The following is a 25,610-nucleotide window of genomic DNA, read 5'->3' on the forward strand; positions in this document are numbered from 1 at the left end:
CACATGGTGTACAGAGATACATGTAGGCAATATACTCATATACATAAACAAAAATAATTTCAAAAAAGCAACTATAAAAGTGGGCTTCTTTCTAGTGACATCATTTTTTACTTTAACATTTCACACAGTGAGCACACATTACTCTAATTAAATAAAAAGATAATAACACCAAGATCTCCCCCAAAAAATCAAAAGGAAAACAAGTATTTATTCAGTTCCTAAATGGAGTTGTTCTATGGTTAATACAAATATGCAGGAAAAACCATCACACCAGAAAAGAGCAATTTATTTTATTACATTAAAAGGTAAAACCCATAATATGACCACACAAAGTCAGACAACTAGAAATGCAAATACCCAACTATCACACAGAAAGAATAATGGCTTCTGTCATTAATATGCAAAGAAGCAGAAGTCAAAGCAGGATACAACTTTCACCTATTATTGTAGGATTACAGGCTTTCTTTCTTGGTGTTATGGTTTTCATTTATAGGCTTGTTGACTTTGTTTTCTAACTTTAGTATGTTATAGTAGAGACAGAGTGAGGAGAAAATGGAGCTGTTTTGGATGACATGGCACTGAGAGCCTATCCTATGGGAATACTTTGAAATACATAAAAACATTCTATTCACAAAGTTGGTCATAGCATTATTTATAATACTGAAAGTTTGGAAATAACCTAAATTTCCAACAATTGAAAGAAGGTTAAGAAAAGTACAACAAAACTATGCAATAAAATATATTACCAGCAATATAAAGTATCTGCAAAAGTCACTAATAACCATACATAATGTTTAGAGAGAAAGAACAGAAACTGTATTATAAAGAACATAGAGGATCAAGAAATATAAAACATTCATACCCCTAAAAGGACAAGATATTAAGTGGCAATCTCAGGATAAAGCACTCAGACATTTTCTTGCCTTTTATTTTATTTCTGATTTCCAATTTTTCTATAATTAACACATCAAATTTATAATAAGAAAAAAATGCCTTTTTAAAAGTTAAGTAAATAGCAGATTTTTTAGACATGTTCATTTTCCCCCACAATACAGTCTAGAGAGTCCCAAAAGTCTCAGCCTCTAAGCAGTGGGGGCAGGGGAGCCAGGCTATGAAGAATGGCCGTGAAGGGGTTGGAGCAAAGAAGGGAGGCACAAGCTAGAAGGGCCAGGGAGGCAGGGATTGGCAAGGGAAAGTCAGCCAAGGGAAGGGGCATTGTGGAGCCAGGGAAGACTCTGACTGCTCAGCGGAGGTCTTTCTAGACCCTTAGTAGGCACTGACGGTGTTCTCAAAGGGCAGGGTCAAGAGGGATTTTTAGGAAGACACATGGATTCCTTAAGGAACAGGGGTGGAAAAGGGTGGGGAGGTAAACTATTTGGGAAGGAGAGAGAGAAGGACAGAGGCAATGGCAATGAGAATGAAAGGAAGAGGCTGATGGCCACAGCAAACTCCCCACTCTATGCCTAAACAAAACATGGTTTGTTCATTGTGGGCAAATGCAGGACAGTAGGAACCTGCCAATCACGGCCAACAAATATAGCTCAAATCCAGGGCAGCTCTGTCTAGTAGAACTGTCTGCTACGATGGAAAGGTTCCTAAATCTAGCTACTGAGCACTTGAATTATGATGTACCAAAAATCGTTTAAAATTTTATTTCATGTCAATGAATTTAAATAGTCACATATGTCTTGTGGCTATTAAGTGGATAGCACCACTGGGCTTATGACTTCATAGGAAGCAGAATTTGGAGGGGGTTGACACTAAAACTGTGCTTCAGGAAATAAAATAAGAAAAATGAAATGTATATACTATGGTCAAACAGGAACAATAAATGGACATAAAATAAAAACCTGTGTCAAAATCTGTCTCCATAATTGTGGAGTAGGAGACAAAGCTAAGTAAAATAAAAACAAGCTGTGAACAACTTCTAAACTAAATTGCAAAAATGGTACTGAGTGAATACAATGAGGGTAATAAAGATAAAGAACAAGAAAAGACTGAAACAAATCATCTACAAAAGCCAGTTTCTAGACAAGGCAAATTTGGGGATCAGGAGAGATGAATGGGAAAATCAATCCCCAAATACAAATTACTGTTCCCAAGACAGTCATTTAATTGCTCAACAAAATCACTGTACTATCAGCTACCTCTCTACTATAGGCCAATTAGCAAAAACAATCTGTCTTTGAGATTTTACAGACTTAAAAATAACATCTTGGCTTTTGGGTTACAATTTAATATATGACATTAATTTATTCTAATTAGCTATTTGCTATATTTTGTTTTACAGACATTTACCTTGAAACACTGAGGCATTTTTAAGGAGAAAATTATTGAAATTACTCCTTTAAGACAAGACTAAATACACTGTATGTTGGAAAGCTGTTGACTACTGATAATGGAACAGTTTTTAGCATATTAAAGAACTGACTTTTCTTTAACAGTAATGAAATAACATTATCCTTACTACATACCTTTCCTCTCACTTTCATATTTAGGGAATATGCAGGGAATGCAGAACTACAATCTGAAAATTACTTACACCCTATTAATGAAAAGTTTCCACAAGCCACATGAAAATTTACATTTCATAAATCCATGCTTTCTTTACCAAAAGGTAGAAGTAGAATAGCTCCTGCCTCCAGGGTAAATGGGTATCTGCAATTCTCTAAATATGAATACAATTTTGAATGTATATTCAAATCATGGGTATAGTTACATTTTAAATGCTTTTTATTGTGAATAACAGATTTTTTAACAGATAGCCTGAGTTCAAGAGTTACGCTATTTACTAACAAATTATTATTTGGACCAGCAAGTACTGAAACAGTTAACTGAATTTCTTACCTTTATCTATACTTTACTAAGCATTATTATTTAATGAAGAAATGCTGCATTAATAATCCCATGTGTATTTTACTTTTGATTTTTAAATCTGTAGTCTTAGAAGCAAAAGTTGAACATAGACCACATAGTAGTTGCTTCTAGAATTACTACTTAATTTCACATTTGAGAATAAATGAGTCCCATGTTAACATGTTTTACTACAATGGGCTACCTAAGATATATAGTTACTTTTTGAAATGCACTAAATTCGACAAGTAAATTATTTCTTGAGTATAGTAATTTTGGCTGGCATGGACTTTATAAACAAAGGTATGATTACATTCCAGTAAGTTACTTTGTACTTATTTAATCTAAGCTATGAGTGCTTTTAAAATGGACAAGTTTCAGCCTAGCCCAAATTCAATGATTGATTATAACTTAAGAAGAACTAAATGAAAAGACTCATCTGCCACATAGTCCTAGGCCAAATTGATGATGCATGTTTTGATTGCTTCCCACTCATGTTACATCTAATACAATGGGTAGTAAAAGATAACCATCTCTAATGTCACCTTTCACAAGCCAGAAGGGGGCAAGGGGACACGTATGTGTCCTCTTTGGCTGGCAGAACTCAAGGCTTCAATGAGTGGGGAAGACCTCCATGTTGGGAGTCATTATATACATTGTGATCCTGCAATGGGTCAGAATCCACAAAATAAAGTTCCCCTGCATGGATGTCAGAAAAATTAGCCAGAAATTCAGCAGGATTAAAGCCAACCCACACAGTATACCTATAATCTATGGTGCGTATAGAATAGCCCATGATCTTTATATCTTTTAAGCTTGGCTTGTCAGAATTCCACTGAGGGGAATCTGAAGGCCGTGGGTACTGACTATAGGCAATGGACTCCTGGGGATTACCAAGGAAGTGTGGATCCTCTTCCAAGTCATGGAGCTGCAAATGCTTCTGGAGATTCTGGCCTTCTCTGCACAGCTCAACATGAAAAGAAGGGATGGGGCATCGAGGAGGAACTTGCAGTCCCGCAAGTCCAGCAAGTGTGGGGAAGAGAGATACAAGTTCCACAAGGTCCACGATGTGCCTACCTGAAAAAAGAAGCAGCACAGCTGGATCTAGTACACTGCAGAGCCAGCTAAACCAGAAGCCTGTCTGAGTACCAACTGTTCCCCATTTCGTTTTCATATATAACACCCAATTTTTAGCAAAAGAAGTTTAGAAATGCTATCTCTCCAGGACTTCTCTCTTCACTAATGGTCTATTCAGTGTAATGAGATATAAAATTAAGGTATTTCCAGCCTGTTGGAAGCATTTTTAAACTACTTAAATTTTGGAGCCAAATATTTGATCCTGACAAGTTTAACCAATTAAAGCTCTACCCACTATGAAAAAGTCTGGTGAAGATTACTCATTTTTAACTATTTGCATTTGATCTATATTTTCTTTTTAATGTAAAATACACAAAACATAAAATTCACAATCTTAACCACTTTTTAGTGGCAATTCATGTATTCACATTGTGTCAGCATCACCGTCACTTCTACAATTCATTTTATGTCTCTGTCCCCACCACCTCAGCACTTAACCCTTCACTAAAACCAAACAACAGCTGTCCATTTTTCTACAACCATCAACTGATAATACTGATTCTGCTTTCTAGCACTGTGAATTTGACTACTAGAGATATCTCATGTGAATAGTCTCAGACCACATTTGATCATTTGTGCCTGGCTTATTTCACTTAACATAATGAGTACTCAAGGCTCATCCATTCTATAGGATACACTGGCATTTCCTTTCTTTTAAAGGATGAATAATATTATACTGTATGTATATACCACATTGTGTATAACCATAGATTGGTAGCAGTAAACAACTGCTGGAGAAGACTGCCCAGTCCAGCTGTTCACAGGCCATCTCTCAGAAATGTCAAGCTCTCTGCAACTTATGTCAAGAACTGTAGGGTTGATGTGGGATTTTCAGCAATGCAGCTACTTCTGAGTCATCAGTATCCCCTCACCCATATTCCTATTAGTGACCCCAATAAAACTCACTGATTCACCAAGATGGGCTTTGGTGTAATTGTTACTTTGGTCTTTCATGGATTACCTTTCTGGGGATGAGGAGATGTATATGCATGTGTGTGTTGCATCTCCCTAGATAAAGCCTCTCATACAAAAAAAATACCACTATGAAAGTAGAAGACAATATGACCACATGTATACATCATTGAAAAAAAGTTGTTTACCCTCAGTCTAGTCAATTAAGGAATTAAGCAATTGAGGAATTAAGACTGTGGAACACTGAACAGAAAGAATGGTCTGGGTATTTGCCAAGAGGAATTCTAAGAGATGAGGAGGCAATCGGGTCATATAAGGCCTTGATAGCCATTATAAAGACATTTACTCCATAAGCTGGGAAACACAGAAGGCTCCTGAGTAAGGCTGTATTTTGGAGGTTCTGCTTTTGGTATTAACTTTCATCTTTGCAGTGCTAGGGATAGAAGACAGGGCTTCAGTCCATCCCAGACATGAACTCCACACCATTGAACTATATATTCCTACCTCTGCTTTGAGTTTGGAAATGGTTACTTGCAATACTATGAGAAGGAAACACTCTAGAGAACCAAGGACACAAGCAAGGTGACTTCAGGAAGTTGCTGCAGCAGAAGAATGATAGCAGTAGAATTGATGAGAACAGGCAGAGACAGATTCTGAATGGAAAGGAGTATGCTTGCTGATGCAAAGCACATACGAGATAAAGAAAAAAGATGGACTAAAAAGACTCACAACTTCCATCCTGCCCCGGACTTCCCTTCTAGACCACAGGTGAGTGCCCTGGCTCGGCCGGACCCCATCCCTGGGCACCAGCCACTCTGGAGAAGACCTGCCCAACTTGGCCCCAGGTTCTGGCCACTGGACAGGTTCCCTTCTAGCCCCACCAGGAAGGATCCCCTTCTCCAAGACCCCCGGCAGACCCTGCAATCTCCACGCCCTGCCACCATGCCCATCAGCCCGAGACTCCAGCCACTTCCTGAGACATAGAGGCCGGCCCCCAGCTCCCATCCTGCCCCGGACTTCCCTTCTGGACGAGAGAGAGAGAGAGAGAGAGAGAGAGAGAGAGAGAGAGAGAGAGAGAGAAGAGCTCCCATCCTGCCCTGGAGTTCCCATTTGGACAAGAGAGCTCCCATCTGGACAAGAGAGACTTCTTGAATCTGTCAGCTCTGTCTGAACCAAGTGTGCTGATAAGACCAAGAACGAACCACAAGGAGATGGGCAGACGTCAAAGCAGAAATACATACAACAAAATGAAGAGTAATACAGCATCACCAGAACATAGCTCACCTCCAACATCTAGAACTGAACATCAAAAATTGGAAGAAGCAGAAGAAAACAGCCTTATGAATGACATCATGAAGAAGGTAGAGGCTTGTGTAGAGGAAAAGACAAAAAAAATGGGAAGAATGCTGTAAACAACTAAAGGAAAGGGCAAACAAATTAGAAGAAAACAAAGTCCTGGAAGAAAACAATAAAGTACTGAAAGAAAATCAAGAAAAAGCAATGAAACAAATGAAGGAAACAGTCCAAGACCTGAAAAGGGAAATAGAAAAAATAAAGAAGACACAAACAGAGGGAATGCTGGAAATAGAAAATCTGAGTAAACTATCGGGAACTTCAGGTGCAAGTATAACCAACAGAATGCAAGAGATGGAAGAGAGGATCTCTGGCGTTGAAGATACAGTAGAAGAAATAGATTCATCAGTCAATGAAAACACTAAAGCCAACAAAGTCATGAACCAAAATGTCTAAGAAATTTGGGACACCATGAAAAGACCAAACCTACAAATAATAGGGGTAGAAGAAGGAGAAGAATACCAACTCAAGGGCACAGAAAATATATTCAACAAGATCATAGAAGAAAACTTTCCCAACTTAAAGAAGGAAATGCCTATGAAGATACAAGAAGCCTATAGAACACCAAACAGACTAGATCCCCCCAAAAAGTCCCCTTGCCACATAATAATGAAACAACTAAACGTACAGAATAAAGAAAGAATATTAAGAGCAGCAAAGGAAAAAGGCCAAGTGACTTATAAAGGCAAACCCATCAGAATAACACCTGATTTCTCAATGGAGACTTTGAAAGCCAGAAGGACCTGGACAGATGTAATGCAGACAAATATACCCAGCAAAACTTTCAATCATCATAGATGGAGTGAACAAGACATTCCAAGACAAAGCCAGATTTAATCAATACTTATCCACAAACCCAGCCCTACAGAAAGCACTAGAAGGAAAATTCCAACCTAAGGAAGTCAGATCCACCCTCGAAAACACAGGTAATAGATAAAGCCACAGCAGAAAACCCCAACGAAGAGAAGTATATACACATTACCACCAAAAAATAACAGGAATGAACTATCACTGGTCATTAATATCCCTCAATATCAATGGACTTAATTCACCTATAAAAAGACATAGGCTTACAGAATGGATACGAAAGCAGGACCCATCTTTCTGCTGCACACAAGAAACACATCTCAAATTCAAAGATAGACACTACCTAAAAATAAAAGGCTGGGAAAAGACTTTCCAATTAAATGGTCTTAAGAAACAAGCGGGTGTAGCCATCCTGATATCCAGCAAAATAGACTTCAAACTAAAATCAATCAAAAGAGATCAAGAAGGGCATTACATACTCATCACAGGAAAGATCCACCAAGATGAAGTTTCAATTCTGAACATTTATGCCCCAAACACAAGGGCACCCACATATGTAAAAGAAACATTACTAAAGCTTAAATCACATATAAAAATCCACACATTAATAGTGGGAGACCTCAACACCCCACTTTCACCACTGGACAGATCTCCCAAATCGAAACTTAACAGAGAAATAAAGGACTTAACTGATGTCATGACTCAAATGGACTTAAACGATAGCTACAGAACATTCCATTCTAACAAAAAAGAATATATTTTCTTCTCAGCACCCCATGGAACCTTCTCTAAAATTGACCACATACTTGGCCACAAAGTAAATCTCAACATATACAAAACAATTGGAATAACCTCCTGTGTTCTATCAGACCACCATGGTCTAAAGTTAGATTTCAACAACAACAAAAACTACAGAAAACCTACAATCTCATGGAAACTGAATAATACTCAACTGAATCACCAATGGGTTAAGGAAGAAATAAAGAAAGAAATTAAAGACTACCTAGAGATCAATGAAAATGAAGACACCACATACCCAAACTTATGGGACACTATGAGACGCCAGGAAATTATCAAAGTGAGAGCTGAAATCAATAAAATAGAAACAAAGAGAACAATACAAAAAATTAATGAAACAAAGAGTTGGTTCTTTGAGAAAATCAACAAGATAGACAAGCCCTTATCCAAACTAACCAAAAGACACAGAGAGAGCATCCAAATCAGCAAAATCAGAAATGAAAAGGGGGACATAACAGACATTGAGGAAATCCGGAGAATCATCAGGTCATACTTCAAAAACCTCTACTCCACAAAACTGGAAAACCTAAAAGAAATGGATAACTTTCTGAATAGGTACCACACACCTAAGTTAAATCAAGACCAGATAAACTATTTAAATAGTCCAATAACCCCTAAGGAAATAGAAACAGTCATTAAAAGTCTCCCAACCAAAAAAAAAGCCCAGGACCAGATGGTTTCAGCACAAAATTCTACCAGATCTTCAAAGAAGAGTTAATACCAATACTCTCTAAATTGTTACACACAATAGAAACAGAAGGAACATTACCAAACTCCTTCTATGAGGCTACCCTTACCCTGAATCCTAAACCAAACAAGGATACAACAAAAAAAGAGAACTACAGACCGATCTCCCTCATGAACATTGATGCAAAAATACTCAATAAAATACTGGCAAACAGACTCCAAGAACACATCAAAACAATTATCCACCATGATCAAGTAGGCTTCATTCCAGGGATGCAAGGGTGGTTCAACATACGAAAGTCCGTCAATGTAATACACCATATAAACAAACTCAAAGAAAAAAACCACATGATCATCTCACTAGATGCAGAAAAGGCATTTGACAAAATCCAACACCCCTTCATGATAAAGGTCTTGGAGCGATCAGGAACACAGGGAACATACCTAAACATAATAAAGGCAATTTACAGCAGGCCAACAGCCAACATCAAATTAAATGGAGAGAAACTCAAAGCAATTCCACAAAAATCAGGAACGAGGCAAGGCTGTCCGCTCTCCCCATACTTATTCAATATAGTACTTGTAGTCCTAGCCAGAGCAATAAGACAACATAAGGAGATTAAGGGGATACAAATTGGAAAGGAAGAAGTCAAGCTTTCCCTATTTGCAGATGACATGATAGTATACTTGAGTGACCCCAAAGATTCCACCAAGGAACTGATATAACTTATAAACACCTTCAGCAACATAGCAGGATACAAGATCAACTCAAAAAAATCAGTAGCCCTCCTACATACAATGGACAAAGAAGCGGAGAAGGAAATCAGAGATATGTCACCCTTTACAATAGCCACAAATGACATAAAATACCTTGGGGTAACACTAACCAAGCAAGTAAAGGACCTATATTGTAGATGTATCCAACCTTCTTATTAAATAAGAAACACAGAACCAATGCAAAGAAGAAAGCCAAGAGGTCAGAGCTAAGAGCTAAAACCTTACCCTTCCTCCTGCGGTGGTCCTACCTCTCCGAACCAGAGCTACCCCTGTGTTAAAGTCTTTATATAGAGTTCCTGTCCTGCCTTCAATATGGTGATATTTTATTTGTATTAAAATATTATTTGTATGTTAATAAATAAAGTTGCCCGGGGGTCAGAGCTATTAGCAAGCCATAGGAAAGCAGGGCAGTGGTAGCGTATGCTTGTAATTCCAGCACTTGGTAGGCAGAGCTGTGTAAGTCTCTGTGTGTTCAGGGATACAGCCATTATTGGATACACATGCTTTTAATCTTAATACCAATCATGGAAAACCTGGAGGCCTATACAGACAGGCTGTGAGGAGGCGGTCATGTGGTTGGGTTTACAACCAATGAGAAGGCAGGACAGGAACTCTATATAAAGACTTTAACACAGGGGTAGCTCTGGTTCGGAGAGGTAGGACCACCGCAGGAGGAAGGGTAAGGTTTTAGCTCTTAGCTCTGACCTCTTGGCTTTCTTCTTTGCATTGGTTCTGTGTTTATTATTTAATAAGAAGGTTGGATACATCTACACTTCTCATTGGTTGTAAACCCAACCACATGACCGCCTCCTCACAGCCTGTCTGTATAGGCCTCCAGGTTTTCCATGATTGGTATTAAGATTAAAGGCATGTGTATCCAATAATGGCTGTATCCCTGAACACACAGAGACTTACACAGCTCTGCCTACCAAGTGCTGGAATTACAAGCGTACGCTACCACTGCCCTGCTTTCCTATGGCTTGCTAATAGCTCTGACCCCCGGGCAACTTTATTTATTAACATACAAATAACATTTTAATAAAATAAAATATCACCATACTATATGACAAGAACTTTAAGTCCCTGAAAAAAGAAATTGAAGAAGATGTCAGAAAATGGAAAGATCTCCCATGCTCATGGATAGGCAGGACTAACATAGTAAAAATGGCAATCTTACCAAAAGCAATCTACAGATTCAATGCAATCCCCATCAAAATACCAACACAATTCTTCACAGACCTGGAAAGAATAATACTCAACTTCATATGGAAAACAAAAAAAACCCAGGATAGCCAAAAGAATCCTGTACAATAACACAACCTCTGGAGGCATCATGATCCCTGACTTCAAGCTCTACTATAGAGCTACAGTAATAAAAACAGCTTGATACTGGCATAAAAATCGACATGTTGCCGGGCGGTGGTGGCACACTCCTTTAATCCCAGCATTCGGGAGGCAGAGCCAGGCGGATCTCTGTGAGTTCAAGGCCAGCCTGTGCTGTGGGATGTTCTGTATGGCAAATGTGTTGCTGATTTGTCAATAAATAAAACATTGATTGGCCATTGGCTAGGTAGGAAGTATAGGCGGGACAAGGAGGAGAATAAAGCTGGGAAGTAGAAAGATGAGTGAGAGACAATGCCAGCCACCACGATGACAAACAGCATGTGAAGATGCCGGTAAGCCACGAGCCATGTGGCAAGGTATAGATTAATGGAAATGGATTAATTTAAGCTGTAAGAACAGTTAGCAAGAAGCCTGCCACGGCCATACAGTTTATAACCAATATAAGTCTCTGTGTTTACTTAGTTGGGTCTGAGAGGCTGTGGGACTGGCGGGTGACAGAGATTTGTCTTGACTGTGGGCCAGGCAGGAAAACTCTAGCTACAAGCCTGGGCTACCAAGTGAGTTCCAGGAAAGGCGCAAAGCTACACAGAGAAACCCTGTCTCGAAAAACCAAAAAAAAAAAAAAAAAAAACCCAACATGTGGACCAACGGAATCGAATTGAAGACCCTGACATTAATCCGCACACCTATGAACATATAATTTTTGACAAAGAAGCCAGAAGTATACTATGGAAAAAAGAAAGCATCTTCAACAAATGGTGCTGTCAAAACTGGATATCAACATGTAGAGGGCTGCAAATAGATCCATATCTATCACCGTGCACAAAACTTAAGTCCAAGTGGATCAAGGACCTCAACATAAATCCAGCTACTCTGAAACTGCTAGAAGAGAAAGTAGGAAGTAGTCTTGAACGCATTGGCATAGGAGATCACTTCCTAAATAGAACACCAGTAGCATAGACACTGAGAGAAACAATCAATCAATCTCTTGAAACTGAGAAGCTTTTGTAGAGCAAAGGATACGGTCAACAAGGCAAAGCAACAGCCTACAGAATGGGAAAAGATCTTCACCAACCCCACATCTGACAGAGGACTGATATCCAGAATATATAAGGAACTCAAGAAATTAGACATCATAATGCCCAACAGTCCAATTAAGAAATGGGCTATAGAACTAAACAGAGAATTCTCAACAGAGGAAACTCAAATGGCTGAAAGACATTTAAGGAATTGCTCAACATCCCTAATCATCAGGGGAATGCAAATCAAAACAACTCTGAGATACCACCTTACACCTGTCAGAATGGCTAAGATCAAAAACACTGAAGACACCTTATGCTGGAGAGGATGTGGAGCTAGGGGAACTCTCCTCCACTGCTGGTGGGAATGCAAGCTTGTACAACCACTTTGGAAATCAATATGGCGCTTTCTTAGAAAATTGGGAATCCATCTCCCCCAAGATCCAGCTATACCACTCTTGGGCATATACCCAAGGAATGCTCAATCATACCACAAAAGCACTTGTTCAGCTATGTTCATATCAGCATTGTTTGTAATAGCCAGAACATGGAAACAACCTAGATGCCCTTCAACTGAAGAATGGATAAACAAAATGTGGTACATATACACAATGGAATACTACTCAGCAGAGAAAAACAATGACGTCATGAGGTTTGCAGACAAATGGATATATCTAGAAAAAATCATCCTGAGTGAGGTAACCCAGACTCAGAAAGACAAACATGGTATGTACTCACTCATAGGAGGATACTAGATGTGGAAGAAGGATGACTGGACTGCTACTCACATCACCAGGGAGGCTACCTGGAAAACAGGCCCCCAAGAAAGACATGGGGATCGCCCAATGACTGAGAAATGGAAGAGATCTACATGAACAGCCTGGACATGAGTGGGGGTAATGAAGGGCAAGGGTCGAGGGAAAGAGAGCTTGGGGGAGCGGGAGATCCCAGCTGGATCAACAACAGAGAGGGAGAACAAGGAATAGGAGACCATGGTAAATGAAGACCACTTGAGAATAGGAAGAAGCAAAGTGCTAGAGAGGCCCACAGAAATCCACAAAGATACCCCCACAACAGACTGCTGGCAATGGTCGAGAGACAGCCCGAACTGACCTACTCTGGTGATGGGATGGCCAAACACCCTAATTGTCGTGCTAGAAACCCCATCCAAAGACTGAGGGATCTGGATGCAGAGATCCATGGCTAGGCCCCGGGTGGAGCTCCAGGAGTCCAATTGGCAAGAAAGAGGAGGGTTTATATGAGTGAGAATTGTTGAGACCAAGGTCGGATAAAGCACAGGGACAAATAGCCAAACGAATGGAAACACATGAACTATGAACCAATGGCTGAGGGGTCACCAACTGGATCAGGCCCTCTGAATGGGTGAGACAGTTGATTGGCTTGATCTGTCTGGGAGGCATCCAGGCAGTGGGACCGGGTCCTGTGCTCAGTGCATAAGTTGGCTGTTTGAAACCTGGGGCCTCTGCAGGGTCGCTTGGCTCGGCCTGGGAGGAGGGGACTGGACCTACCTGGACTGAATCTACCAGGTTGATCTCAGTCTGCGGGGAAGGCTTTGCCCTGGAGGAGGTGGGAATGGGGGGTGGGCTGGGGGGAAGGTGAGGGGGGCGGGATGGGGGAGAACAAGGGAATCCGTGGCTGATATGTAGAACTGAATTGTATTGCAAAATAAAAATTAAAAAAAAAAAGACTCACAACTTTCTTTTTTCATTATCGGGGACTGAAACCAGGGCCTTATGCATGATAGGCAAACACTCTACCATTGAGCTAGGTCCTGAACCTGAGTTTTATTTTTTGAGATGAGTTCTCAATTAGTTATAGAGACTGGCCTTGAACTCACTCTGTATCTCAAATAGGTTTTGAGCATGTGATCTTCATGTGTCAGCCTCTGAGTAGCCATAATTACAAGTCTCTGTCTACAGGATTTTTTGTTTGGTTGGTTTGTTGGTTGGTTGGCAGGCTGTTTTTCGTAGGGGGGGTGGAGGTGTTTTTGGTTTGGGAACCTAAATGACAACATCATTTCTAAGGATAAGAGTGTGAAAGGTAAGAATGAAGGTGAATCAGTGTAAGTTCAGCTCCAGACATGTTAGATTGACTAGCCAAGTGGGACAAATTATTTGAAGTAAAAGTTGAAATTCAGAGAAAAGATGAAGACTACAGATTACACTTGGAAGAAATTGGATGACACTACAATACAGGGATTTCTAATTTGCTGAGTATCTTCCAACAAGTTTCAAAAAGGACTCTCACCAACCAGATTTGTCCCAGAAATAAAAAATTAAACTCATGCCTTGAAACTCTTTAACCTTTCTTTTGGTGTTGGGAAAGACACATAGAGCATGAAACATACAAAATTAAATATGTACAAAAGGAAAAATGGATGATATAAGCAAACTAAAAAATCCAGAAAGGCCAGAATGAAGATCTAAAACCAAGATCAATATACATAGCAATGAACATGAAATGCAAGACTTAGGTGTTACAGATGGAGCCAGGGACCAGTTAGTCTAAAAAAGGGGTAACCTGATTTAGCAGAGCTCATAAGAAAGCACTGTGAAAAGCCAACTGCCATTGAAGTATATAATTGGTGTCTGAAAGTACACTAGTCAGATAAATTAAGAATACAACTCTCAAGAACCTACACCTGCCACTTCACATGGACAGGAAGAGTGCCTGGTTTTCAAGGCTTTGAAGGAATTGCATGTAGAAATCAAAGTAAATATCCTTTGCTGCTGGGGAGCACAGAGCAGAGTAACCTGGTGTGTTTCAATAGGTCAATGAGCTCCAAAATGAAAAATACCTCTCAGTACGCACTAGGTCCCCCAAAAAAGCATGCACATGAAACATTCCACTCATATGTTGGGGAGACTTTGTCCCAGCAGTCTACAGCCACTTCCTCTAAGGTCTGACATGTTGTCACCTCCAAACAGCCCTTCCCACCTTGGGAATGTCACTTACTCATTTGGCCCTCTATACTTTCCAAGGGCCCCAATATATAGTGGCCATTTTTGTCAGCTCTGACTCTGCCATGCATTCCCAACCTAGTGCATGGGAGATGCTAAAAAATATATGAATACTAAACAATATTGAAAATGAACTCCAACATACCACAAAGAGCTTGTTGTCTGATAAGGTAATTCACATATAAACCAAAGGTACTCTCACTGCTAGGCATTGTCACTTCTGTGTGTTTATACCTGGATCCATCAGTTCTGAGGTGGGATCAAAAGGGTCCTGGTAAGGGAAGAGCTTCTCGCCTACTCCAGGAAGTGGGGCTGTCTTTCCAGGAACATAGAACATCAGGGGCACATGGGTAGTGACATCAAAATTGCTGTATTTGGCCCATTCTCCGTGTTCACCTAGGGCCCACCCTGGGCCATAAAAAGCATACAATGAAAGAAAATTAATAATAATATTATGGTTTGTTTACTTTAGATACCATTTTATTTCTCAATGTAAAGAGCAGAGGACACCAAACTTCATAACTTCAGGAAATTCCTCTAGAATTATAAAAGGTAATTTACAGCTGGGCGGCAGTGGTGCACGCCTTTAATCCCAGAACTCGGGAGGCAGAGACAGGCGGATCTCTGTGAGTTCAAGGCCAGACTGGTCTACAGAGCGAGATCCAGGACAGGCACCAAAACTACACGGAGAAATCCTGTCTCAGGAAAAAAAAACTTAAATAAGTAAAGATAATAAAATAATTCTTGAGAGAGAGAGAGAGAGAGAGAGAGAGAGAGAGAGAGAGACAGAGAGAGAGAGAGACAGAGAGAGAGAGAGAGACAGAGAGAGAGAGAGAGAGAGAGAGAGAGAGAGAGAGAGAGAGAGAGAGAGATTATAGACTTAGAATCCAGCTATAACCTCAGACTACTCTCCTTAGCAGCCTCCTACTTAGAAGGACTTTGAATAACCAGTGGCTAAGAATAGACATCATGTCATTGTGGATGTGCAAGGGCTCTGGCAATCTGTCCATTCCTCTGTCTGTAATGCTGGAAACTTAAGAGAGGAGTGTTCAAAGAGTCTGTAGGAGCTCAGTAAGAAGTCTCTCCAGACCATCACCTTTGTGGACTGGATGAGGGGAAACCCTGAACCTCCACTCCTCTGCACTCTCCAGGACAAAGCAGTCTTGACCCAGTGGGTTTGTAGGGCATTAGTACAGAGGTCATGTTGTTCCTATGTAGCATGAAGCTAAAAGGTTGAGGGTTAAGAAGCCTAGGGGACCAGCAGTGGGACCTCAGGAGTCAGCTCTGGGAAATTTGACTGATGTGCATGCACAGACCTAGAAGGGACAAAGTAAGCTCTCCTGTGGCATTCCCAAATACAGCCATTCTAAGTCCACAGGCCTTTACCAGCTTTAGTGGGCTGCCTGGCATCATCCAAGGCACAGCACTTAGTCTAACCCACAGCATTCAGTACAGAGCTGTTGTTATTAGTTCATGGCTAAATAAATATATTCATTCATTATTCTCCTGCTAAGCTTCAGTCTAGGCTGCTATAACCAGGAACAAATATGTGAATAAATACAGAGACCAACAGACATTATGCAGAGTGAGAGACCCTGAAACACTCAGTCCTAAATGGGATGTCTCCATCAAATCCTTCCCCTCAGGTTTCAGGAAAACTTTGGAAGAGGAGGCAGAAAGAGTGTTAAGAGCCAGAGGGTATAGAGGACACCAAGAAAACAAGGCCCTCTGAATTAACATGATGAAAGCTTATATGAACTCAGAGACTTGAGGCAATATGCACAGGGCTTAGACAGGTCACACCAGATCTTTGGTGTATATATAACAGCTTCCAGTTTAGTGTTTTTATGGGGTTCCTGAGTACGCAAACAAGTGGGTCTCTGATTCTTGTGCCTTCTCTTAGGCTCTTTCCCCACTGTTTGTCTTGTCCAATTCCAATGTGTTAATTTTTATTTTATCTTATTATATTTTATTTGATTATTATTCCTTAGAAGCTGTTTGTTTTCTAATGAGAGACAGAAAGGGAGTAGATTCAGATGAGAGGGGAGGTGGGGGGTAATTGAGAAGCATAGAGGGAGGGGAAACCCTCATCAGGACATATTGTGTGAGAAAAAGAATCTATTTTCAATAAAGGAAAAAATAAAAGATAAAAAAATGTGAGAAAGCAAGCCCATATCCCTGAGAGGCCCAAGGGTCTGTCTTTAGACAAGGAGGAAGTAGAGAACCTCCAAATAAAAGTCCTCCAGTTCTCTAGATTAGAAATAGGAGCTTCCTCCAAGAAAGAGATACTAAAGAAGGGGGGAAAAGGAAGGATAGTTGGATATATCAGTGGAATATATGTGACACAAAAGCAGAAGAAACCACATTGGTGGATGAAGGCAATCAGCTGGAAGAGGTGCAGAAGGTACAGGAGAGGGCAGCAAAGGGAAGGATTAATTTTAATACAGTATAATGACATATGTTTGATGATGCTGTAATGAAGCCTATAACTATGTATGCTAACTTTTTAAAAATGTTAAGAGGACTAGAGAGGTGGCTCAGGAGTTCACAGCACTTCCTGATCTTCCAGAAGACCCGTTTAATTCCTAGCACCCATGTCAGGCAGTTCACAACTGTCTATCACTCCAACACCAGAGGATCTGAAGCCCTCTTCTGTTATCTGCAGGCACTAAACTCTCTCTCTCTCACACACACACACACACACACACACACACACACACACACACACACGTACATACATAATTTAAGAAACGTTAAGAGATACCAAAGCAAACCCTCTCTCACATAAATGCAAGGTCACTGATGAAATAACTAAGATAAAAGATGTAGCACTTGCCTCCATTCTCACATATCCAAGATGGAGGGCCAAGAACAATTAAGCTGCTCTTAAAAGCTCCCCATGACACTGGACTCAGAGCACTGCTGTTTTACACAAGAGTACACCCCTATGTATGTGGAAATTGTCCAAAGCATGCTTCACAGGAAATTGAGATGCTCAATTCACCAATGCCCTGCAAAATGCTTACCATGATCAGATGTGAAAGCAATAATTGTGTTGTTGGCTAGATGAAGATCATCCAAAGCACTCAAAAGATGCCCAACCTGAGTATCCAAATAGGACACAGAAGCAAAGTAGCTCTGGCGGATTTTCCGCTGCAAATGAAAAGAGTAGGAGCAATTTTGATTGCCTTGGCATACAAAGAGAATAGCTACCTGAACATCTCTCCCAAGGCCAAACTCTCCATTGACTGATGATGTTCTTATCCTAAACCTAACATTCCTTTTCCTACCTTCTGCAGCCCTATGCCTGCAGAGGCCAAACTAACAATCTGTAGGACCAAACTGAAAGTGACTCAGCTTTTATTTTAGGATACATGTCATGGCAAATGGATGTCATTAACTATTCTCTTCTGTCTGTTCTGCATATTCTGGACAGTCTCTAGAAATGAACATCTAAGCAGAAAATGATCCCTTAATCCTTGTATTCCCAGAGCCACATGTTCTCTGATGAGGAGTTTGCCAAAGATACCAATCAGCTCCATTCAAGCCACCAGGTGACTAGAAACACTAGAAATGGATTGTCTCCCAGTCACTGACACCAGAAGTCCAAAATCAATGTTTGGGGAGGGCCATTTCTGAAAGTTCTAGAGCAGTAGTTCTCAACCTTCCCTAATGTTGCAACCCTTTATTTAATACAAAAATTCCTCGTGTTGTGGTGATCACCCAACCATAAAATTATTTCAATGCTACTTCACAACTGTAATTTTGCTATTATAAACTGTAACATAAATATTTGTTTTCCAATGGTCTTATGTGATCCCTGTGAAAGTCATTCAACACCCAAGGGGTTGAGACTCCCAGGTTGAGAACCACTGTTCTAAATGTACCTGTGTTTCTTGACTTGCAACAGTCATTGCAATCTGTCTCTATCTTTACATGCAGCTCTTCCTGCATCTGTTTCTGTCACTGTCCTCCCTACCTGACCTCCTTATCAGGACAACAGTCATAATGGTTTAGGGACTTACCTGATCAGTATGAGTGCATCTTAACTTACAGCAGGCTACATTCTGAGGTATGAGGAATTAAATAGTTCAATATATCTTTGAAGGGGGCACAAATTAACCCTTAATAATGACCCTGAGTAGGCCTGTCCTCTGACTACTTTCTTACCCAGCAAGAAATGGTAATTGATTAACTTTATGGACCAAGGTGTCAAGTGTAGCTCATTTCTAACAAACCCTCAATGGGCAGAAGAATAATGAAGGATAACCCAAGAGGAAATGCTGGGACTGCTAGTCTATACCCAGAAGTAAAGAAGCCATAAGCCTTTCCTGGACTGACTCCTCAATTATTACTCACAAGCCTTAAGGAAAATATTATTCTCCCTCCCCACTATCCCCCAAGTGGTAACAAACAAGAGAACCACTTACCAGATCAGCCCCATCTTCTACCATCCTCAGGGTCCCTCCTCATGAGATGGACCTGTGAGATGCTACTTCTCATTGCTAGGATAAGGGCAGTCATGAGACTTATCCCTTCATCTACTTGCAGTGACAAACATCTATGCTTGTAGAAGGATTATGCTGAGCCTCTGCCTACATACACTTTTTAGTAAATAAACTTTTCAGTCTGGAGCCCAGAGAACATTAGTTCTCCTAAGGATCAAAACACCTCCTACTTATGCTGGTTATGGAAAGAAGGCAATAAAAAAGCAGGTATGATGTTCAGACCTATTAAGCCACCTAGTCAATAAGGGTACAACTACAGAGAAGTAGACATACTCATCAGAAGGGCCAGGGTTAAGACAGGCAAATGAGCCTTCAAGTGAGTTGGTCTGGATAAATCAGGGGAGGCTTCACAGAGGAGTATCCATTGCTATCAACCAAATATGAGCAAGATGTTCTAAAGCAACAGCTGTTATGTATATAACAGAGTGGCGTTATGGAAGAGGAGGGCACATTCAGAGCTATGTAATAACATAGGAAAGCAGACAAAAACAGTAGGCTAGGGCCAGAGGACATAGACTTAGAAGTTCTTCAAGGGAGTAAAAGTCTCAGGCTGTAGGCCAAGAAGGTCTTTCAAGACAGAGGTAATGCAATATAGGCTGCAGATTAGCAAAAGTCCTGTGGCAATAGCAGCACAGATTCTAGGGGCTGTAGACAAAATAGTACCAAGCCACTGCTGGCACCTAAGAAGAATTCAGAATACTTGTTAAAAGAAAATCAGACAGGCATGGTGTGTGTACCTGTGATTCTGGCACTTGGAAAGCTGAGGCAGAAGGATCACCATGCATTTTTCTTCAGCTGGGACTACAGAGTGAGACCCTATCTCAAAAAAATGGAAAAAATTTTAAAAAGCAAAATGTACTACAGTGGTCCAGAAAGATATGTTCAGAGAGCAAGGCAGAACTAAGAATAATTTGGGGAGATGAAGCAGGTGTGGAGACAGGTAAAAAACATAGTATCAGAGGAAGATGAGAAAGCCAAGGGTGACAAAACTTCACATTCAGCAACAGCATGATTTGCTACCATTTGATAGGAAGAGACATAGTGGAAGAGGAAGGAGAAAAGGCAGAGTAGGGGTGGTGGCCTACCACGTGGAAAACAACAGAATCAGGGTCTCCACGATCATCTGCCTGGGAGTAGGTCACAGGAAGGTAGACATGTGTGTCTGAAAGTTAGGAGGGATGACTAGGCTGGAGTAGTTCTTGGATTAATCTAACAACAAGGTTCAGATGAGGCTAACTAGGAAGAAGGCCAAGGTAGGGGGCTGAAGTTGACCTAGGAGCAGTACTAAGTGGGAGACACAGGAGGACCCTGCTAGGCATACTGAAATAGAGAGGGACCCAGAAAGGTTGGCAAGGAAGTATCAGAGTCAGATAGCTCCAGATTAGATTGGTGAACAAGGAGAAAGCAGCACCGAGCTCAGGGAAGTTGAAGACTTAGAAGACAGATTTTTGCCAACAAGGTCAGTGTCTGCCACAATGAGAACTCTTAGTGATCCAGGAAGGCAGAAACCCATGCAGAGAAAGATGTAGAACAAACAGACCAGAAAGATCATGGATGCAGCCAGAATAGGCTACTCTTCACTGCCCTCAAACAGTTGAGGGAGCAGAGCAGCAAACAAAAAGAGAAGAGAACAAGGCAGAGGTGAGAGAAATGGTACTTCTGAAGATAGCAAGATGTGAGCAAAGAGGCTGCAGAGAATATCAGTAGGAATAGACCTCACAAAACAAGCAAAGAGCTCACCTACACAGCTGAGAACCTTTGCTTAGTAGTAACAGAGGTTCTCTCCAGCAGCTCTCACAGCTGAACTGTTTCATTATAAGGGTACTGTAAATGGGGCAAGAGTGCTGAAGAGAGCGCAAGAACAAGGAGGGTCGTGCCATGGGACTCCCTCCCCAAGACAGAATGGGAAGAGCGGCAACAAGAATGTCGGGCAAGGGAACTGCAAGGGGAAGGGGCCATAACCAGACTTGCGCATAACCAAGCAGGTGCAGGCCTAAGCATAAACATGGGAGGCTGAAGGAAGGAGATAGGTGAATTAAGAAAAGACTTCCAGCGCCGGGCAGTGATGGCACACGCCTTTAATCCCAGCACTCGGGAGGCAGAGCCAGAAGGATCTCTGTGAATTCGAGGCCAGCCTGGTCTACAGAGTGAGATCCAGGACAGGCACCAAAACTACACAGAGAAACCCTGTCTCAAAAAACCAAGAAAAAAAAAAAAAGACATCCAAAGCCACAATGGGGCAGGGAACATAGCTCAGGTCCATAGAGCATGAGAGGCATGCCCTCCCCCCAATACAAGGTCACCCAAGTAACTATATGAGCCATGCTACCTGCTGTGTCCCATGACTAGGGGTGTAAGGAAAGGGCACAGAACTTCAAGGGGGTTCTCTCCATGTAGGTGGCACTGACCCTCTCTGTATACTTCCACATATTTTCTACTCTCTTAACTAAAAACCTCAAGTCAGTGTTCTCACAGAAAACTTTTACTCCTCCTGCTTCTGTTTGATTAAGAACATAAGGCACATTGACTTGACAGGGGTCATGCCGCTGCCATGGAGTAGAAAGCGACTTCAAAACAAGACTTTTCTGAACTGACAAAAGCAACCATGGTGATTTGAAGTTACATGTCCATAGAGTTAAAGCGGGTCCACCTGGCACCAGCTCTATGCCCCACCATGTCACACAGCAGTTTCCTGTCTGGCAACAGTGAGGTTCTCATCCAGCCCAGACACTTAAATACTTAGAACCCTTCCTGGCACCCAGTCCATTGTAGAGGGACATTTCAAGTCACTGTCACTAATAAAATATTCAGGTAACAACCTAAGGCTGCAGTTCAAACCATCTTGTTATCAGACTTGACAACACAGAACTAAGAAGCTGGTACTTGGCAAATTGGCATATATGTTGCTTTCTGAACTCTCTCTACTTGCCATTTGAAACTTACGGTTGTGAATAATGCACACACCTCACCTCTGAACTCTGGCTGTGCAAACTCAGGGGCCAAATGGCTTTAGACAGCAAAAGATATCTTTTATGTGTTGGACTTGTTTCACTAAAAAAAAAATCTATTCTCCTGCAATGGTTCTCAAATCACTGAGTATATCACCATCACCTGATATGCTTTCTGAGGAAATGTGGTTTCTTGCGCCCAATCTTCAGCTCTAGGGCTGCAAATATAGTTCAGTAGTAGGGTACTTGCCTAGTGCATGTGAGGCCCTAGGTTCAATCACTAGTACTGCAAAAAATAAAAAAGAAGAAAATGGGGTGGGGGGAATAGAGAAAAAAATGATGTCCATATCCTTTTAAAGGTGAGCCAGAACTCTGTACTTTCAAGTCTGCCCAGCGAATCTGACATAGACAGTCAGTCCAAGGAGCACATTTTGAAAATGCTGCCCTCTTCTATCCACTACCACCTGCTTTAGCATTCATTCATGTCACAAAACTTCAGAAAGAATATGGTTCCATGTGTCTTTTTACTTACAGGAGAGGCTGAGGGATGAGGGGATGAGTCAACATAACCAAATGACTAACTTGGAGGCTGCTCTACCTCTGTATCAGATCAAAGACATCACAGCTGACAGCACTAGCCATGAAAACCCACCTCCCTCAGTTCACTCAGTCAGCCCAAGAGTGGCAGGTGCCAGTTTAGGCTTTCCCACAAAGGAAACAAAAGTACCAGAAAACCAAGGATTTTAGGCTTCTACATAGCTGCCGACATCCTATAATTAATAAATTGTGGCCCATATTAATCCCCCATGGGCTAGGGAGGTTCACCCAAGCTATATCCTGAACTTATGTCTACTTATAGCAAGTCGAATGCTACCTTCTTTAGAAGCTAAGGTACCAGTAAGGAGACTTGATTTCACAGCACTGCCCATGTCAATAACAACAGAAATTCACTGTCCCCCAAAAATCACAAAGAAGACTTTTGTTTGTTTTAGCTTTTTGAAACAGCTTACTATTTAGCCTAGGTGAGCCTTTAACTCATTATGTAAACCAGTTGGCCTTGAATTCAAATGTGGCTTCACCAATGTTATCACACTATCAGTGCCTGATATATCCCCCAGGTGTACCCCTGGTACCTGAAAATCCACAGGAATTGGGCCATAGGGAACACTGATGTTTAAGGATTGGACATCTTCCCGCTCCCTGATGTCCATCCAGGGGTTGTAGGCCACAGGTGGTAAGCCATCAGGGACCTGGGGATCAGGAGCCAGGGTGATATTTTCCAAGGGATACAACTTCTGAAATTCCTAGGAAAAAAACACACAAAGCCACAAGGTTGCTGCTCATTTGGCAGAAGCCCAAGGTTGTGTTTTCTGAAAGCCTGTGATACATTTACTTGGTGCTAATGCTCCCCATGTACTCACCCACTGTCACCTGCTCTCTACCTTAAGCCATTCTCATAAGACTCAAACAGCAACAAAATCCCCAAATGTTTCCTACAATGACAGCAGCAACTGTTCTCTCCTCTCATATACAGGTGGCCTCCTGCTCCTGTCCCAACATACAAAGGCATGGCAAAGCACGGTGGGCTCCCAAAACCTCCCACAGCTTCCGTGAGTCATGAGGAGAACTCACAGGACTTAGCAGAAAGTCCCATTTACAGTGATCCTTTAATAGAGTGAAAAGATTTCACATCCAATCAGCAAAGAAAAAACAAACATGAGTCCAAAAATCTGGAGGAAACCAATGACAAGCTTTGGAGTCCTTCCCAGGGATTTCACATAAGAGGCACTTATTGCCCCAGCTAGTTGAAAGAGGGTGCATGTAAAATGCTACCAATCAGTGAAGCTCATTAAAACTGCAGCACCCAGTTTTGACATGGGATTCATCACGTAGGCACTTTGCCTGAACCAGAACAAAATTTTGGGCTTCCATAAGGAAAGCACTGATTCAGCATGTACCATGTCTGCCAAAACCACTTAGGCACTCCCAAATCAAAGTTCCCAGTTGCCAAACAAGGGCCAGACTTATAAGCAGACCTCTGAATGGCTTGCAGCTAGGCAGCTTTGTGAACTCTTTTCTGCAAGGGAGCTGAAGAGACTGTCACAAGCTTCTTCTAAAGGGGCTGGGAGCTCCTACTGTGAGGGCAAGAGACTCAAGGGTCATCAAACATGATGCCTACAACATCAAAGGGCATACTTCCAGGTCTGAACTCTCATTTATAACCAAGGGATATTCTTTGTAAAGTGAAAAGGCTGGGCTGTTCAGGCCCAGGTAAAAGAAAACAGAGAAAACCTGGGAAAGATTACTTAAAAGGACTATACATTCTAAATGATATAGAGAAGCATAGGATTTGAAGTACAAACAAGCAATTCTGTCTCCTATGATATTTTATTTGTATTAAAATGTTATTTGTATGTTAATAAATAAAGTTGCCTGGGGGTCAGAGCTATTAGCAAGCCATAGGAAAGCAGGGCAGTGGTGGTGTACGCTTGTAATCCCAGCATTTGGTAGGCAGAGCTAGGTAAGTCTCTGTGTGTTCAGGGATACAGCCATTATTGGATACACATGCCTTTAATCTTAATACCAATCATGGAAAACCTGGAGGCCTATACAGACAGGCTGTGAGGAGGCGGTCATGTGGTTGGGTTTACAACCAATGAGAAGGCAGAACAGGAACTCTATATAAAGACTTTAACACAGGAAGCAGCTCTGGTTCGGAGAGGTAGGACCACCGCAGGAGAAAGGGTAAGGTTTTAGCTCTTAGCTCTGACCTCTTGGCTTTCTTCTTTGCATTGGTTCTGTGTTTCTTATTTAATAAGAAGGTTGGTTACATCTACAGTTTCCTGTGCTTACAGGGTCTGATATGACAACCTTAGGGAGGAATGACAATTAGGAAAGAGGGCTTCATGTTTCCTGAGATTTTTTCCCACGAACAATCCCTTTCAGCTTCTGGTGGCTTTGCCTCACCTCTGTATGACATCACTGTACAATCCCATCTGCATGATGAGTCAAACAAAAGAAATCAAATCTCCAGTGGAGGAAAGTGGAAAGCTAAGCATTTATTACAAGATTCTTACATGTTCTAAGATTACTTTTTGCTCTTAAACTTTGACTACCACTATCCCAAGTACACTAGTACTCATTAGGCATCCCAGTGGGTTATGACCACCTTCGATACACAAAAGCCTCTCTGGTGAATAATAGATAAATAATAGATAAAGAAAAAATAAAAGATAATAGTGGCTGTGTTGGATCAGCCCTCAGGCAGCTCTTCACCTTGGGGTATCTGAAGGGGATGTGTGGCTTGTGATACCCAATCGCCAGGAAGAAAGGACTGGCTGATGTTTTCATCTTTTCCAACAACCGAATGGCTTCCTCAGTGCTCTGTTTGTCAGGCAAGGTGCCCTCAGGCACATCTGCCACATCCACAGGACAAAGCAGGTTGGCATGGAGTTTTCCATCTTGTCCCCTACATGTCTTTCAAAA

The 25,610-nt window shown here is 41.3% G+C and overlaps 1 protein-coding gene across 3 annotated transcripts in view; it reads right to left on the reverse strand.

The window, feature by feature from the left end:
* Positions 1–275: 275 nt before the first annotated feature.
* Positions 276–25,610, reverse strand: part of Ids (iduronate 2-sulfatase) — a 30,619-nt gene continuing 5,284 nt past the window's right edge. For 2 of the 3 annotated variants that reach the window (XM_052740507.1, XM_052740489.1), the window contains 5 exons: positions 25,401–25,601; positions 23,258–23,428; positions 17,695–17,821; positions 14,903–15,076; positions 276–3,930 (listed from right to left, as the gene is read on the reverse strand). In XM_052740507.1, coding sequence (XP_052596467.1) covers positions 3,458–3,930; positions 14,903–15,076; positions 17,695–17,821; positions 23,258–23,428; positions 25,401–25,601 — 1,146 coding nt within the window. In that variant the 3' untranslated portion in view covers positions 276–3,457. The remainder of the gene's footprint in view (positions 3,931–14,902; positions 15,077–17,694; positions 17,822–23,257; positions 23,429–25,400; positions 25,602–25,610) is intronic. The other variant, XM_052740498.1, reaches the window with a different exon arrangement.

The sequence above is a fragment of the Peromyscus californicus genome, unplaced genomic scaffold (assembly GCF_007827085.1).
Source record: "Peromyscus californicus insignis strain IS unplaced genomic scaffold, ASM782708v3 Scaffold_10__1_contigs__length_136768540, whole genome shotgun sequence".
NCBI classification, from domain to species: domain Eukaryota; kingdom Metazoa; phylum Chordata; class Mammalia; order Rodentia; family Cricetidae; genus Peromyscus; species Peromyscus californicus.